Source organism: Mchenga conophoros, linkage group LG4 (genome assembly GCF_057382185.1).
Source record: "Mchenga conophoros isolate Kocher_MC1m ecotype Shallow Benthic linkage group LG4, M_conophoros_male_GT1.1, whole genome shotgun sequence".
Taxonomy (NCBI): Eukaryota; Metazoa; Chordata; class Actinopteri; order Cichliformes; family Cichlidae; genus Mchenga; species Mchenga conophoros.
Genome location: NC_140529.1, coordinates 32493175 through 32509191, shown reverse-complemented (window position 1 = coordinate 32509191; position 16017 = coordinate 32493175). Strand labels below are relative to the sequence as shown.

Here is a 16017-nt window from a genome sequence, read left to right as displayed (position 1 = left end):
GTCCAGGAGAGATCCTCTGTGATGTGCACACCCAAGAACTTGGTGCTGCTCACTCTCTCCACAGACGCTCCGTCAATGGTCAGAGGAGCATGTTGGGTGTGCATTCTCCTGAAGTCCACGACAATCTCCTTCGTCTTCTCCACATTCAGAGAGAGATTGTTGTCAGCACACCACGTGGCCAGGCGTCTCACCTCACTTCTGTAGTCGGTCTCATCCCTGTTGCTAATGAGACCCACCACCGTTGTGTCGTCCGCAAACTTGATGAAGAGGTTGGAGCTGTATGATGGAGTGCAGTCATGGGTCAGCAGAGTGAAGAGGAGGGGGCTCAGCACACATCCCTGCGGGGCCCCCGTGTTTAGAATGATGGTGCTGGATGTATTACTGCCAACCCGTACTGCTTGAGGTCTTCCGGTGAGGAAATCCAACAGCCAGTTGCACAGTGAGGTGTTGAGCCCCAGCTGGACCAGTTTTTGAGTGAGCTGTTGGGGGATTATAGTGTTGAATGCTGAACTGAAATCTATGAACAGCATTCGAACATATGAGTCTTTTTTGTCCAGGTGTGTGAGTGCCAAGTGGAGTGCAGTGGAGATGGCATCATCGGTTGAGCGGTTTGGCCGATACGCAAACTGGAAGGGATCCAGGGAGGGGGGCAGGACAGTCTTGATGTGTTGCATGACTAGTCGTTCGAAGCACTTCATCAGGATGGGAGTAAGTGCAACAGGACGGTAGTCATTAAAGCAGGAGGGAGATGACTTTTTTGGAACCGGAATGATTGTGGTGGCTTTAAAACATGTGGGGACGACAGCCTGGATGAGTGATATGTTGAAGATGTCTGTGAAGACATCAGTGAGTTCCACTGCACAGTCTCTCAGTACACGACCAGGAATGTTTTCAGGACCCGGAGCTTTACGTGCATTGATCCTGCTGAGGGATCTCCTCACGCTGTCCGGGGACAGAGTCATCACCTGGTCACCAGGAGGGGGTGGGGTCTTCTGTGCAGTGGTGCTGTTTTGGACTTCAAAGCGAGCAAAGAAAGTGTTCAGCTCGTTCAGCAGGGGGATAGTGCTATCACAGGTCTGTGGTGGGGGCTTGTAATCTGTGATGGTCTGAATGCCCCGCCACAGGCTCCGTGAGTCTCTGCTGTCTTTGAAGTGATGAGATATTTTCCTGGAGTACTGTCTCTTAGCCTCTCTGATGCCACGGGAAAGGTTGGCCCTAGCTGTCCTCAGGCTTGCCTCGTCTCCATCTCTGAAGGCAACATTCCGAGCTTTCAGCAGCCTGTAGACCTCTCCTGTCATCCATGGTTTTTGATTGGCCCGGACAGTTATGGTTTTCGTGACTGTTACATCCTCAATACACTTGTTGATGTAGGCAGTAACAGTCTCTGCGTACTCCTGGAGGTCAGTGGTGTTGTTATAGGTGGCAGCCTGCTTAAACATGTTCCAGTCTGTGGTGTTGAAGCAGTCCTGTAAAGCCTCTGAAGACCCTTCTGGCCACACTTTTATCCGCTTACGAACCGGTTTGGTGACTTTAACGAGCGGTCTGTAAGCAGGCATTAGCATGACATAAATGTTATGATGTAGTCAATACCAAGTATTCAATTTGTCTAAACACATGTCTTGAGGTGAGAGAATTCACATATTTTAATGTGAATGTTCAGATCAAAAGAAAAGCCATCATGCCATCACATCATAAAATTTCAGGGTATTCAGATTAATAAACAAAATGTTATATAGAACCAACTAACATTTTGTTTATTAATTTGAATACCCTGAAATTTTATGATTTCGTTGAATATAAAATGGCACAGATAATGTATAAAGCACAAAATAACTTTCTTTGGAGCAGTACTCAGAAGCTGTTTAAAGTCAGAGAGAGTCAATATGACATAAGGGGAACAGGTTTCTTTAAAAAAAAAAATACAAGATAAGGACAAACATAAAGCATAGATGTGTTTCTGTTAGAGGAGTTAACTTGTGGAATAATTATGACAGTGATTTAAAAAGGTGTAGTTCGTTTTCCTTGTTTAAAAACATGTTTAAAACTAGAGTATTAGAAAAATATATATAAATCAAAACTGAAAAGATCAATAATAATAATACTCAAACTCTTGGTTGTTTTGCTTTGATGTAGTTACATATATAAGGTGGAAAGGTTTTTGTTTTTGTTTTTTGTTTTTTTGTTTGTTTGTTTTTAGCTTTGCTTTGTTTATTCTTTGCTTCGAGCCCTACGTACAGGAGCTGCATGCTAAAAGCAGATGATCCAGTGTGGCAACCCCTAAAGCAAGCAGCCAAGGGAAGATGTTGGCAAATCTATATATGTTGTTTATTAATGTTACAACCCCCCCCCCCCCCCCAACACTGTGAACTACTTTTAAATTACTCTAATTGTAAATCATCAATCATAGTGACTGTGTCTGATACAAACTGTACTATGTACTTTTATAACACAAACAAAATGCTGACAATTGTGGAGTCAGCATATGTCCCAGCAGTGACCATCAACAGCCTTTTGATTGCTATCACTCAGAAAATGGACTTTATTAAACTGTGATAAATATGACATTGTCTCTAACAATCACTGACTACTATCTCCTTACAGTAGGTGTGGATATTTGTCTTGACATACTGGCAGTGCACTCTAAAAACTATTGTTTAAGCTCAACAAAAAAAATTAACGCAACAGTTTCCATTACTCTTTTTGAGTTACGATAACTTATGTTGAAATTAGATTGAACCAACAAACTATATTGAGTTAGGGGAATTAACTTTTCCTCCATAATCAAAGGTGATTTTAATTACCATTTATGTAATATTTGGTATCTTAAAAACATATTTTTAAGTTGTTTACTCGTAAAAATTTTCTTCCTCCAATTACTTTTTCCACATTATTTAAAATGATTTTTAAGTGTTATTTAATTAATTACAGCAATTACAAAAACTATTTTTTAAAGTTCATTATTTAAAATATTAAGTTGTTGATTTTCATCATTATTATCATCATTTTAGCTTTCTCTTATTTTTTTATTGTAATAGCTTTTAAGAAAGGAATTCATTCAACATTTTTTTTTATCAAAAAACTTTATTTTTTAACTGTAGGCATTTCAACACTTTGTATTTAAAAAGTGAAAATAAACCAGAAATTTAGATTTATACCATCTCAGCCAAGTTATAGTATATGCCTTTATGTATTTAACACCACAGAAACAAATGTGTTCAATTGGTAAAAAAAAAAAAAATCTACTTAGAAAACATTTTGTTACAGTAATACTTCCATGCAACTGTTCAGTAAATGTTAACTTTCAATGCCTACCAAACTTTACAAGATCTTGCATCTTTCTATTACACAATGCAGCAAACACCTTTAAGATCAATGTTACACATACAGGATTCAAAACAGTTAACAATTTTTGAAAAAGAGTCAACATCTTTAACATAATGATGGTTCCATCAAGGTCAAGGAACAGCTTCTGAACAACTTCAAAAGTATATTTCAGATCCTTGCATTAGCTCAGATTGAGAGCATATATTATGCCCATGAGCAAAACACAGCACCTTGGGAAATTCTGGCCCTCCATGATTTTTGTTTCCTCCACCACAATGGTTGCAGTCTTATGGTTAGATCCAGGGGTGTACCGGTCACTGATGATGGCAGTTTTCATCACCCGCCTTTCAAGGTTGGCCTTAAGTTCTTCGGCGTTAACTTAAGGCCAACCTTAAGTTAAGGAATTAATAGGTTAGTGAATTATAGATTAGACTTTTATACTTACTGAAACTTAATGAATTCAGATGATCAATGGAACACACACACACACACACACACACACACACACACACACACACACACACACACACACACACACAATGCTGAATTACTTATACCGAACTCCATGAAAAGGATCTCTTCCTTCTCTCCAAGGAAAGTGATAAGGCAGCAGATGGCTACTTCTCTGCGTGTTTCAATTGTATTGTGCTATTTAAGAAAAAGTAAAGTATGAGTATAAAATACATGGCTGACTGCCAACAAAGTGCATTTCAAAGCTACCCAAAGTCTAAATAGTTGTCCTACCTCAAGAAGCATGTCCTTGATCTGCCTGATTCTCACTCCCTTAGCTCCTCCCCTTGATAAAATGACATCCATCAGTTTTGGGGTGCAATGGTCAAGTGTAGCTATTCAAGGCTTACAGTGGTTATTCTCTTGAACTCCTCCTTTATCTGTAGACCACAGAAAGAGAAGAATTAAACCTTGCAGACTATTAGCTATACTGCATTAATGAATGCTCTAATACATTATTTAAAGAGGATAGATGTGATCTAAGGCTACCCCAGATGGAAAAAAGAAGCCTCTAGGTTATCCCTCTGACAAAACTATTCACAGTTTAAAGGCTTCTAATTTTGGTAAAAAGAAAAACAAAATCAGCCTATGATCGAAATTAGATTGCACTGTGTAGCAAAACTTTAACCATGCTTTTCCCAGCCACAGTTGCACTCTCTAGCTGAAGACTTTTGTCAAATGAAACTTTATAAGTCTTATCCTCTGCTGTGCTAAAGTTTAGAATGGCTAGCATTAGCTACATGTGGTAGTGCAAAGTATTTCCTTATCTGTATGAGCATCACATCATACACAAATCCACTACAGGTGACTAGCACAAATGTTTTGCTTTGGTAGAACTGTTATTTGTAAATGAAATGTTACTTACCTTGATGTGTCTTTTACAAAAGCTTGCACCATGCAACGCAACATGTGTGAATTTGCCCGGGCTAGTTAAGTCAGTAGGGGAGGGAATTTGAAATCAGAAGTTACAGTGGAAAAAAATAAGTTATGTATTAAATTTCTTTAAGTAATTACAACTTGAATTTTATTTTGAACCCACTAACATTGGGATTTAATTTCAAATTACATATAAAATTAATTCAATGTAATTACCAACATTATTAATTCAACACAACCCAAAAAAATAAAGTTTGCAACTTAGAAGGTCTATCTTAATCAATAAATTAGAATTTTTATGTTGCAGCCATGGATTTAATCAAGTGGTGGTAAAAGGCCTGATGAATTACTTTTTAGAGTCAGTATGTTTGTCGATCTGACTATCTTATTGTAGTCAAACCATCATTCCAGTAATCAAGATTAGTGAGTTTATGAACCCTCATTTCCTCATTCATACTTATCACTCCATGTGGACTGTAAAGCAGCTGTCACACTGTCTGCCAGCTTCCCTGCACTGGAAACACTTACTGTAAGTTACTGTTGTAATCACAATAAACAAAACAAAAACACAACATCCATGTAAAGTTTGATGATTACTGATCACTTATTTGTTGTGTTTTAACTGTTCACACTAATGGAAAGATGTCTCTGATGGTTGGGGTTTGGAGATGATGTGAATATTTGAGTGAAGTTAAGGTTGAAATGATTTTAAAACGGAATTAAATTAAATTCAAACATACTTTTTAAATGCAGCCTGCACAGAGCGTGGTCGTGTTCTGAACATTTCATGTTGAAATTAGTTCACAGATTGAGATTCAGTTTTAAATTATGTCAAACAACATTTTAAGTTTCTGAAATTCTGATTCTGAACCTCAACATATTTTCCACTGAAAACCTAAATCAGTCTCAGTGGCTCTACTCAGAACGTGTGATACCTGCAGGTATCACAGGTATGACAATGGACCATCAAATGATGTATGGGCCGACTTGCACTGCAAGATGTATCCAGAACGGATAAGGATCATGGATCCAGATTTAGATCGTTACATCCCATCAGTCCGTTAAAATTTTACAGAATAATTACTGAAAAAAATAAACGTTTCAAACTGCATTGTATCTGTTTTCCCATATTTTTATCTTGATTTTCTGTGACCTTCATTTTGTACAGTTTGTCATGTTACAGCTGAATAATTCGATTTGAAAATCAAATGTATCACAAATCTTTATGCTGTCTATGATGATGATGTATATGATGAGGTAATTAAAATTAATTCTTCCCTCATCAGGGTCCACACATATTCATATTCTTGGTCAACTAGATTAAAATGGAGGCTTTGCTCCATGATGAATCCTGGTATTGGAGCTCCATTGACCACTCATATAAGGCACAAGGTAAACTCAGCATTAATTGTCAATATTGATTCAACTTTAGCTAACACATAGAATACAAACCTTTTAAAAAAGACTTACTGCTATGTACTCTGTGCAATAAAAGAGAATAACCTTGCATGTGGGACTTGTACATGTTTTCTGCACCCACTAAAATTGCAGTTAATTCTTATCCATTATCATGCTTTGCCTCTCTCTTGTATGAACTTGACATGCATGCAGAAGTTCATGCATGTCAGGTTGGTGGTTTGACCCTTGGCTCCTCCAGTCTGCATGTCAAGTATCCTTGGGCAAGATACTAACCCCAAGTTGCTCTCCGATGCATCCACTGGAGTATGAATGTGTGTGAATGAAGTTAGAAAAGCACTCAGTATAGAAAAAGTGCTTGAGAGAATGGGTGTGATTGGGTGAATGTGGCTATATAAGAATCAGTCCATTTACCATATTTAAAGGCAAGAAGTCGCTTGTAACCATAGCCAGAAATGATTAAGCTAATATGTATTTATATGTAAAAGTTTTAATGATGTCTCTTTAAAAGCTTTCCCATGATTTCATAAAATATCTACCTCTACTGGTACTGCAGATTACTGAAAGCATCAAATGGGCATGACTCTGACTAACCACTACTATGATGACAGACAAGTTAATAAGTATTTCCATAAAATGCCAGCTGAATTTGACCAGATGTTGCAGATGCACAATCAAGGCGTGCTCAGGCTTCACTTGGGTGATTGTAAAACAGGTGACAACTAGTTCTTGGGGACAGACGAGAGAACAGAAGCAATACCATTTCTGTGGCCTTGGGAGGAACAAATTCAAATGTCCAAATGTTTCCACCTGAGACTTGGCACAGTGCGGACAGACAAGTACTGTTTTCCTGGAAGGGGCAGTGGCCTGGATTTAATTATTTATGTTGGTGAGGAAATATTTTTGGTAATATAATGTAAAAATTACAAAACTTGGTCATTCTTGGTGTGTTAAATAAAAAAAAAATTGAATGTTTTTGAATGTGAGTGTGTGTATATGTTTTTTAATGAAAAGCACAATATGGGAGGGAAAATTACATTCAGGCTAATAAATATCACGCAAAGCATGTAAGAAGGCTGTGGTGGGATTCTCTTGTCTAAACTGACAGAAAAAGTATTATGATTTGATGATTTAGAGTCGTGAAGCCATTAACAGACTGAAAACCTGCTGAGATTTGAGATTAGAATGTGATTTAATGTAATTTCCTAAACGGTCTGTCATTGAACTGTGGATGGAAGTCAGAGTACCTGGGCGAGAACCCACAGGGGCAGAGCAAGAACATGCAAACTTCAGATGAAAAGGCCCCAATTACCAGTGAACTCAAAAACAGAACCTTCTTGTTGTGAGGTGACTGTTTGCTGCAACAATGTACCACTACATTTTAACCTCATACAACTAATCTGTTATTTGCAGTCAACGTGGTGGCACGATGGTTAGCACTGTTGCCTCACAGCAAGAAGGTTGCAGTGGCTTTCTGTGTTAGCCCTGTGTCACATTGGCGACCTGTCCAGGGTTTGCCCCGGCTCATATGTAGCTGTGATAAGCTCCTGGCCTCTGCTGCTCTGATAAGGATAAGTGGAAGATAATGGATGGATGAACTTTAAAAAAAATAGCTCTACTGGGAGAACCAGCACAGATTATCAGATATGAAGGAATTTCTGATGTATTGGCACAAACACTTTCCTCCTATTAATGTCAGAAAGCCTTCCGAGAAGACAGAGTAAAGGTAAATTGTTTATGTCTTAGCCATGGGTACATCATAAAGAACAGTCAGAGGATAACTTGCACATTTAACTATATCTTGTAATGAAACATTCCATGGAGGAGACAACCTCATGGAGGCTTTTCCTTCTGCATGATTACCTTGACATTCAGAAGAGAAGAATCTTTAAATTGCCCATCACCAAATCAAGCCGGACAAACAAATAGCAGTTAAAATCCATTGCAAAATATTTAGATTTCCCTCAGAGGTTACACCTCAGCATATATCACGTCCTGCTTTTTACATCCTGAAACAGCATTTTTAAAACCACTGGGGTGGAGGTCTTTTATCTTAAGGAGCCCCAGACTCCCCCATGCACTGTTTCAGTCATGTTCCCGAGGCGAGTGGGGGAGATGTTGAGATCCAGCTTGAAGGACCAAGCTGTCAGAATAAAAATGAACAAAAATGAGCAACAGTCAAGAACTGTGGTGTTAATTCTTGGTAGGGAGCAAAAACACAAGTATGTTGTACAGACTCAGCTCAGAGGCCAAATGTGACATGATGTTTGGATGCAAACTATAATGTGATAAATAGAATCACTATAGACTGGTATCATTTTCTAAATTCTGCCAATACAAACAAAGGCAATGGAAATTTAAGCAAAAGAAAAGACATTTATATGCAGTTGGTTCAGTTTGTCAGGATGGCCGATGGTATCTTGATGTGGGTTCATTTGCACTGACACGCATGGCTAAAAAAAATGCAGTCCATAAGCACTGTAACCAGAAATACCACACTGTTTGCACTTCCAAGCAAGCAAGATGTATTTTAATTTAGCAATAGAAACGTGTGTTTTTGGCAGGACAGCAACATCTTTTCCAAGTGAGCAGATTATTTATTTTATTTCACTGTTTTATATACTTTTAACTCAAACCATTAATCATTACTTGTGTCCACAACCTTTGAAATGATCACAGACACACAGTGCTTTACTTCAAAAGTTAGAAATGGACCATAAATTAACTTTTTTCATTTAAAAAAAGAATTAAAAGACTTTTAAGAATGTATTAAGTTATTTAACCATTTTATTTAACATTTACTGTCGGGTAAAACAAGCATACATTAAATCAAGTGGTTAAATTATTATTTAAGTTATTGTTGTTTCCAATTTTCCAAATTTTAACTTGAAATTATTTTTACATACTTCATTATAAAAACATACACCTGCTCAAAAACACAGCACTTTGACCGTGGGATTGGCAGTGCTGTTTGAGCATAGTTACTCTGTCAGCTTAAAGATGACTTGAATGTTATCTTGATCCTTTGCATCAGAAACTTGAAGTAAAAAAATACAAAAACATTTAAATAACATCAAATATTAAACCCTCAATCATATTTAAGTGAGTGCACAGTTATTTCCTTCATCTCCAAACCGCTTGCTACATCCTATTGTTCCTGAGTTACAGATCATGCCTTTTCCCATAGCACCCAAAACTGGACAGCAAATTTAGCAAATTCTCCACTGTATATATAATGTACAGTATTTCACTTTTAAATCTCTCATATACTGTAATGACCCACCTGCTTTGGTCACTTCTGACGTATGACTTTTGTCTATGTTATCTATAGATAGATAGCTATATCCCCCAGGTAGGTAATAAAGGAAACATGAATCATTTCTTTTTATAGGTTTCATCATGAGGTGCTGTGCAGCTTTCCAGATTTTAATTTTGATTAGTGATGTGTAATTAGAATCATATAAACAGTACAGCCCCTTTGTTCACTTCAGAAGTACCTTTCAACAAAGTGCTGGAAACATTCCTCAAATATTGTGTTCAATATTGATGTGATGGAGATTCATTAACTACACATCCATGATGTAAATGTTTTATTCCACCATATCCAAAAGCTTATCTGATTGAGATCTGGTGACTGTGGAGGCCATTGCGTATAGTGAGTTGTGGCATGTTGAGATTATTTGAGCTTTTTGTACATGTTTTCTTATTCTGCTGGGAGAAGATGGGTACATTGTGTTTTTAATTTATTATTAGAATTAATATTTGATCATATTTTTGTCCAGTTGTGATATTGGTGGCCTATATTTTACTGCACATTCTTCTTCCCTTCTTGTAAATGAAGCACACATTCAAACATGTGGTTGTGAATTCATAGACTTTGTAAAACAAATTCCAAAAGTAGGCTACTAGGGCAGCCCCATGCCCGCTTAGAGAAACTGTGTAAAATTTCTTTAAAATGACATACAAATAGGGTCAGTGCATCTAGCCAATTAGGGGCTCTAATGTTTGTTTCTTTATAGACAAAATAGCCCGCTGCCACAAGTTCCTATCCCAGACATTGCTCGTGGGATTCCAGTCATAGTAGCAGTGACCTTGTTTGAACACCCAGCTGCAGCACTCCACTTGTTCCCCCAGGCTACTCTCTCCAGGGACCCTTTTTATATCAGCAAATAACAAAAATGCACTGTCTACTTTCCATTTTTTGTTGTGTATTCTCTAGACTCTGAACTTGATGAAAAAAGAGAGTGAGGATATATTCATTTTTATATAAAAGCTTTTTGAGTCAGGGGCTATTTGGAGGAAACACTAGGCCTCAAAGACTCACATGTTCTCTCCTCACAAACTCACCAAGTGAACGACAAACCAAAGCGACAAACAAAATGTCAGGGGTGACACAAACTGAAATGACATCTCTTCAATCTCGTCGGTTGTTCCTGCCGGTGATATCAACTTGTGTGACTGTAATTCTCCTGATAGGATGGTGGGGGCCTCCTGCTTTTCACCAATCAAAATCAAACACAAATCTTGTGTTGACAACAGGAAGAGGACAACACTCAGTGTGTCAGGACAGGGAAACCATTTTACTGGCTGTGAACCCAAAACAAAAGATGCAGAGACTTTATGTAATGTATCTTTTGATTTATTTTTTTATAGTAAAATAGGCCCTTTCACATGCAAATCAAATGCATTCGCTGAAGAATATGAAAAAGGGGACACAACAATGGCACTCAAAGAAATATATATTTTACAAAAAGGCATAGAAAAACACTCAAATGAGAATCTGAGTTTTTCAGCACATTTTCTTTCATTTGTCACAACCTACACAATTAACTAGAGGAAACATCTAAGGGAACAACACAGCTGTTTTTGTGAACAATCACAAAACATTTAATCCGAAACAGCCTTTTAAAAAAAAAAATTTTTTTAAATGTGTGAACATTGCTCCTCCCCCAGATGCTGACAAGACCAGTTATGGTTTTCCAGAAAAGTTCCCACATACCTCTTTCTTTTTCTTTGATAATTCAACTGAGACCAAAATCTTCCAACTGTGACGAGTCTTTCAGCCTTAAAGTTTCTTGAAAATCACAAGGTGTGTTTATGTTTCCTGGAATTTCTATTGTCTTTAACTGCAAAATCTTTCTCTCACTACATTATGTCATAAAATGTTTGAGTATAAATACCCGCACCTCATCATTTTGCCAGTACTGCCAATCCAGCCACTGTCATTCAAGTTAATTTAGTTTGCTGAAAATTTTTAACCCTCAAGTGACCAAGTGGGATTATTTATGATCCCAGATTTATACTGATATATATCGTTAATCATTTTAATTGTTAAAATGCTTCATACTGCTACTATTTTTCATTAACATGAATTGGCACAGTGATGTGACAAGATATAATAGGAGGTTTTTTAAAGCAATCTATATGTATTTGGATTATGTATATATATATATATATATATATATATATATATATATATATATATATATATATATATATATATATATATATGCATAAACTCCATTTGTGAACACTTTCTGTTTTAGTATTCTATTTTTTTTCTCCAGTCACTCAGCACAGAATAGAAAACAGGTCATGCCAAACACACAAATGTGCCACAGGGTAGTTCTTTTGACCTGGATAGCTGGCCAAATTTCTCAGTTTCTCAACAATACAACTTGGAGATGTTTTGAATATATAAACACAAGCGGGCAGTCATCAAGATCTAAGCAGATGGGGTCGCTGAGTACCCTCGTGGCACTCTAACAGATTGGCCTTTACTCGCTCTCATTCACTCCTGAAGATGTCATTTATTTAACAGGATGTCGCCCTCTTGTGGTCCCTGCTGGATCTTATTGCCTTCTCTCAAAAAAACAGCAGCAGTGGAGAAACTTTGCTTACTGGAGAAGAATGTAATGAGGGTTGATATGCCTTGTAGGGAAAAGACTGACAGGGACCGGCAAATTCTCAGTAAATCACCTATGGCTCTTTGGGATTAGGGTCGCTTCAGACAAGCCAATCACTGCTTTGGGTAAGGCTGGTTGGATTGCCTCGGGTGACTTATGTCTGTCTAATGATGGCTGGGCTTGATGAATAGACATGTGGAGCCCAGTGGTGAACAATCCAAAAAGGTTTTTCAAGCACTCTGCTGCACTGTATTCCATATTTAGAAAGCTATGTGTTCAGCCACTGCTTCACGAGTGATGCTTTGTTTAACTCATTTAATGTTTACTGAGAGAATTGTAGACTTTTAACATGAAATGTATTAAATCAGCTTTATTTACTTTCTTTTTTAATTGTTTTTCCTCCTTCCTTCACACAGCTTGTTTGGGAAGCTACTGTGGAGCTCGAATTATTTGAATTACTTGGCACTTGGATTCAATGACCCACAACGGTGTTCAGCAGATCTCAGACCAGTGTTGAAAAAGGAGTGACACTGTTTATTAAAATACAGCCCAGAGGTTTTTTTTTACATACATTAAATACTGATACGGCAACATACAAGGAAAAGACTGTTTTTTCTTTACTTCTTTAAGTCACTGTAGTTAACATATTATAAAAATATACTATGTCCTATTTAACATTTTCTTTACAATTAGAAGGCAATTTAAATCACAATAAACATAAATATTCATACAGCTAATTCATTTTCAAAAGATCTTGTTTTTTGTTTATTTATTTTACAAAACAAAACAAAACTTTAATTGAAAAACAGAGTGTTTTCATATAAAACACTGTCTGGAACATAAAATTTGACTCCATTTTGAAGTTTTATCATTTTAAATCCCATATGAAAAAATGCAAGACATACTGTTGTACAAAAAAAGAAGGAAAAAAAAAGAAAAATGACTTTTACAAAAGGGTTGGTCTCACATAGGCATATTTCCACAAGTGGAGTAGCATGGCCACAGTATTCCAAAGCTACAAACAACCAGGCTTCGTGGCAGCCTAGCATAAAATCTTGGCACTGACAACTTGCATCACACAGACAGTGTTTGGTCTCACTGTGTTATAGTAATGGCTTTAAACCTTTTCCATTACAATGTTGTAATATTGCAGCCTTGTGCATCTAACACTGGACTTGTAGCACTGGGAAGACATAAGTGACACAAGTATTGTCAATAGAAAAGGAACATTACAGCTGGTTAAGGTGTTGCTGGATGCAGGTAGCATTGGCAACTGGTATCTTCTCCTCAGTATCAAGCCCCGTTGAAGACACCACCAGGGGGCAGCCAAACACAAGGCAGATAGAGGAACGATGGTACTGAGCCATGAAAAGCCATAAGGAGAAAATGAGATATTTAAGAATAAACTATAAAATCTGGATTGCTTCTGCACCTTATTATTTATTTTTTCACAGATAATTTCAGATGTAGACTGGATAAAAATCCACCAGCTGTACTCATAGGTTTCTGTAGCAGCTGGTGTACTACTGTTATCAAAAAATACACAACAAACATTTACAAACACACGGTCAAATGCAAAGTCACAGCAATATAACATTATTAATGAAGCAGACATGGAACATGAGTGACAGGACACAACCTTCAGGAAGCTGATCTTCTCACTGCACTATAAAGCCAATCCTTTGGGCGGCACCATGGAATCATGCATCATTTTATTGCATTTACATTGTGATCATCGAAATTTGGAATCAGTCTAATTTTGCAAGAGAACACATTATGATCCTGGGATTCTCCTGAAAGGGTGAACGGGAAGAAAACAGAGGTCAATAATCTGCTTTGGGACTTGAGAAGAACGACACATGTAAACGACAGACTGTAGCCTAACATAGTTTGTGTTGGTGTGATGTTTCAAGTTAAACAGTGATTACCCAGACAAAACAATTTGTCAGCTGCAATATCACATGTTTTTTTCTCTCTCTTTTTTCTTTACACACCATTATACGCAAACACGCATCTTCTCCAGCTTGCAGGATTCTGTAAGGCATAATGGTGTTTAAATATCCAAGTAACATTGCAACAGCTCATCATCCAGTCTCCAATATTTACATGTTTTCAATACGGGTCACTGTTTCTGGGGTTAAATCCATACAGAGGGCTTGCCCTCTCCTGATTTGCTGCTGCTACTGTTGCTGCTGCTTCCACCTCCACTGCTCCCGCCTTTCCCATGCTTAAATCTATGCTTGCGCTCTTTCTGAGGCTGGGGTTGTGGCTGAGGTTGGGCCTGGATAATGTTACTTTGGGGCTTGTCATCCTGGTTGTCCCCAAGCTGCTCCTCTGCCCGGTGCTGCTGACTGTAGGCCTGGATAGCTGCCTCCAGTTGCTCATGAGCCTGCTGGATCATGTCTTTGTTCAGGGCTACACGGGCCTCTCCTCCAGTGGGGAAATTGTCCTCATTGCTGCCAAACTGCTGCTGCTCCTCCTGGGCAATGTTAGCCCTGTTCTGTTTGCATGCCATCTTAGCGTTGCTAAGATCTGTGTAGGGCATCTGTTCTGGCTTCACAACAATGTTGTAACCAGGTGGAGCTGACGGGGTGTTCCACGAGAAGGGGTAGCCAACATAATCGGCAGCACCATCTCCTCCTACGCCTCCCTCAGAACCTGCCTCAGGACCTGCTGCCCCTACTGAGCCCTCCACACCCCCACTGGTACCCAACAGGCCCAGCTGGTACTCATCCTCCTGAGGTGGGCAGCGGCGACGGCGAAGAATGTCACAAATGGAACCAATGCCCAAATGGAGCATTTCCCAAACATTGAGTGTGAGGCAAAGGACAGTGACACCATACATGATGCGCAGGAAAATGGTCTTCTCTGTAGGCCTCGACACAAAGCAATCAACACTGTGTGGACAAGGTTTCCCTGAGCACACAAATATGGGCATCACACGGAAACCATACAGCAAATACTGGCCTGTAAGGAAACCAGCCTCCAACACCGTACGAGTCACCAGCTGCAAAACATAGACCCGCATTAGCCCTTCATCTCGGATTCGCTTACGCCCATCATGTCGGATTTTGGGTCTGGGTGTGGGCTGCAGTGGGTCCCGTGGCCTTTTTGGGGGCTCGATCTCCGGCACCTCATAGATCATTGGATCATCCTCCTGGTCTTCCTCTGTCTCCTCAATGCCTCGGTGCTGTCTTGCTCCAAAGCACATTTTCCTAGGTTTTCTGTGCGTGTAGCCCCCTCCTCCTGTCCTAACAGCAACAGATCCAGCTCCTCCTTTGGCTTCATCTAATCGTGCAATTCTGTTGACAGCATAGCCCATGTACATGAGAGAAGGCATTGCCACCAAGATAATCTGGAAGACCCAAAAGCGGACGTGAGACAGAGGGGCGAAGGCATCATAGCAGACATTCTCACAGCCTGGCTGGCCTGAGTTGCAAACAAACTTGCTCTGTTCGTCGTAGTAGATGGACTCTCCCCCAACGGCAGTAAGAACAATGCGGAAGACGATGAGCACGGTGAGCCACAGCTTCCCCACGAAGGTGGAGTGGTTGTGGATCTCCTCCAGCAGCCGCGTGAGGAAGCTCCAGCTCATGGTGTCGCTGGACAGTGGGGCAGACAGTGTCCCTCTCTCACCTGTTCACAGACTCTGGAGAAAGTAAAGAAAGAGAAAGTGTCAAGACAAGAGTGAAACAAGGAAGGTACAGTGAGCTGACAGTAAATGCCTCCACACGAGTATCACCAACATTTCAAAACACGATCAAAGCATTTAGTCACTTTTGTCCAAATATTAATAAGACTTTAATTCATGCAGAAATAGCATTAGCCCTGCAAGTTTAGCAGCAAGATGGTTAAGGGTGTGACATAATAATTGCCTTAATTAAAATGAATGTTCCCCTCTGATCTCACGGAGTCACTAAGTTCTTAATTTGATCTGTTGCTCTATACATTTCAAATGCAAGCCCACTGATTTTAGCTCAGTGCC

The 16017-nt window shown here is 38.9% G+C and overlaps 1 protein-coding gene across 5 annotated transcripts in view; it reads right to left on the bottom strand.

The window, feature by feature from the left end:
* Positions 1 to 11650: 11650 nt before the first annotated feature.
* The window catches only part of gjc1 (gap junction protein gamma 1), a 46053-nt gene continuing 41686 nt past the window's right edge, over positions 11651 to 16017 (bottom strand). For all 5 annotated transcript variants that reach the window (XM_085271873.1, XM_085271871.1, XM_085271872.1 and 2 more), the window contains one exon: positions 11651 to 15681. In XM_085271873.1, the coding sequence (XP_085127999.1) occupies positions 14170 to 15627 (1458 nt within the window). In that variant the 5' untranslated portion in view covers positions 15628 to 15681 and the 3' untranslated portion in view covers positions 11651 to 14169. The remainder of the gene's footprint in view (positions 15682 to 16017) is intronic.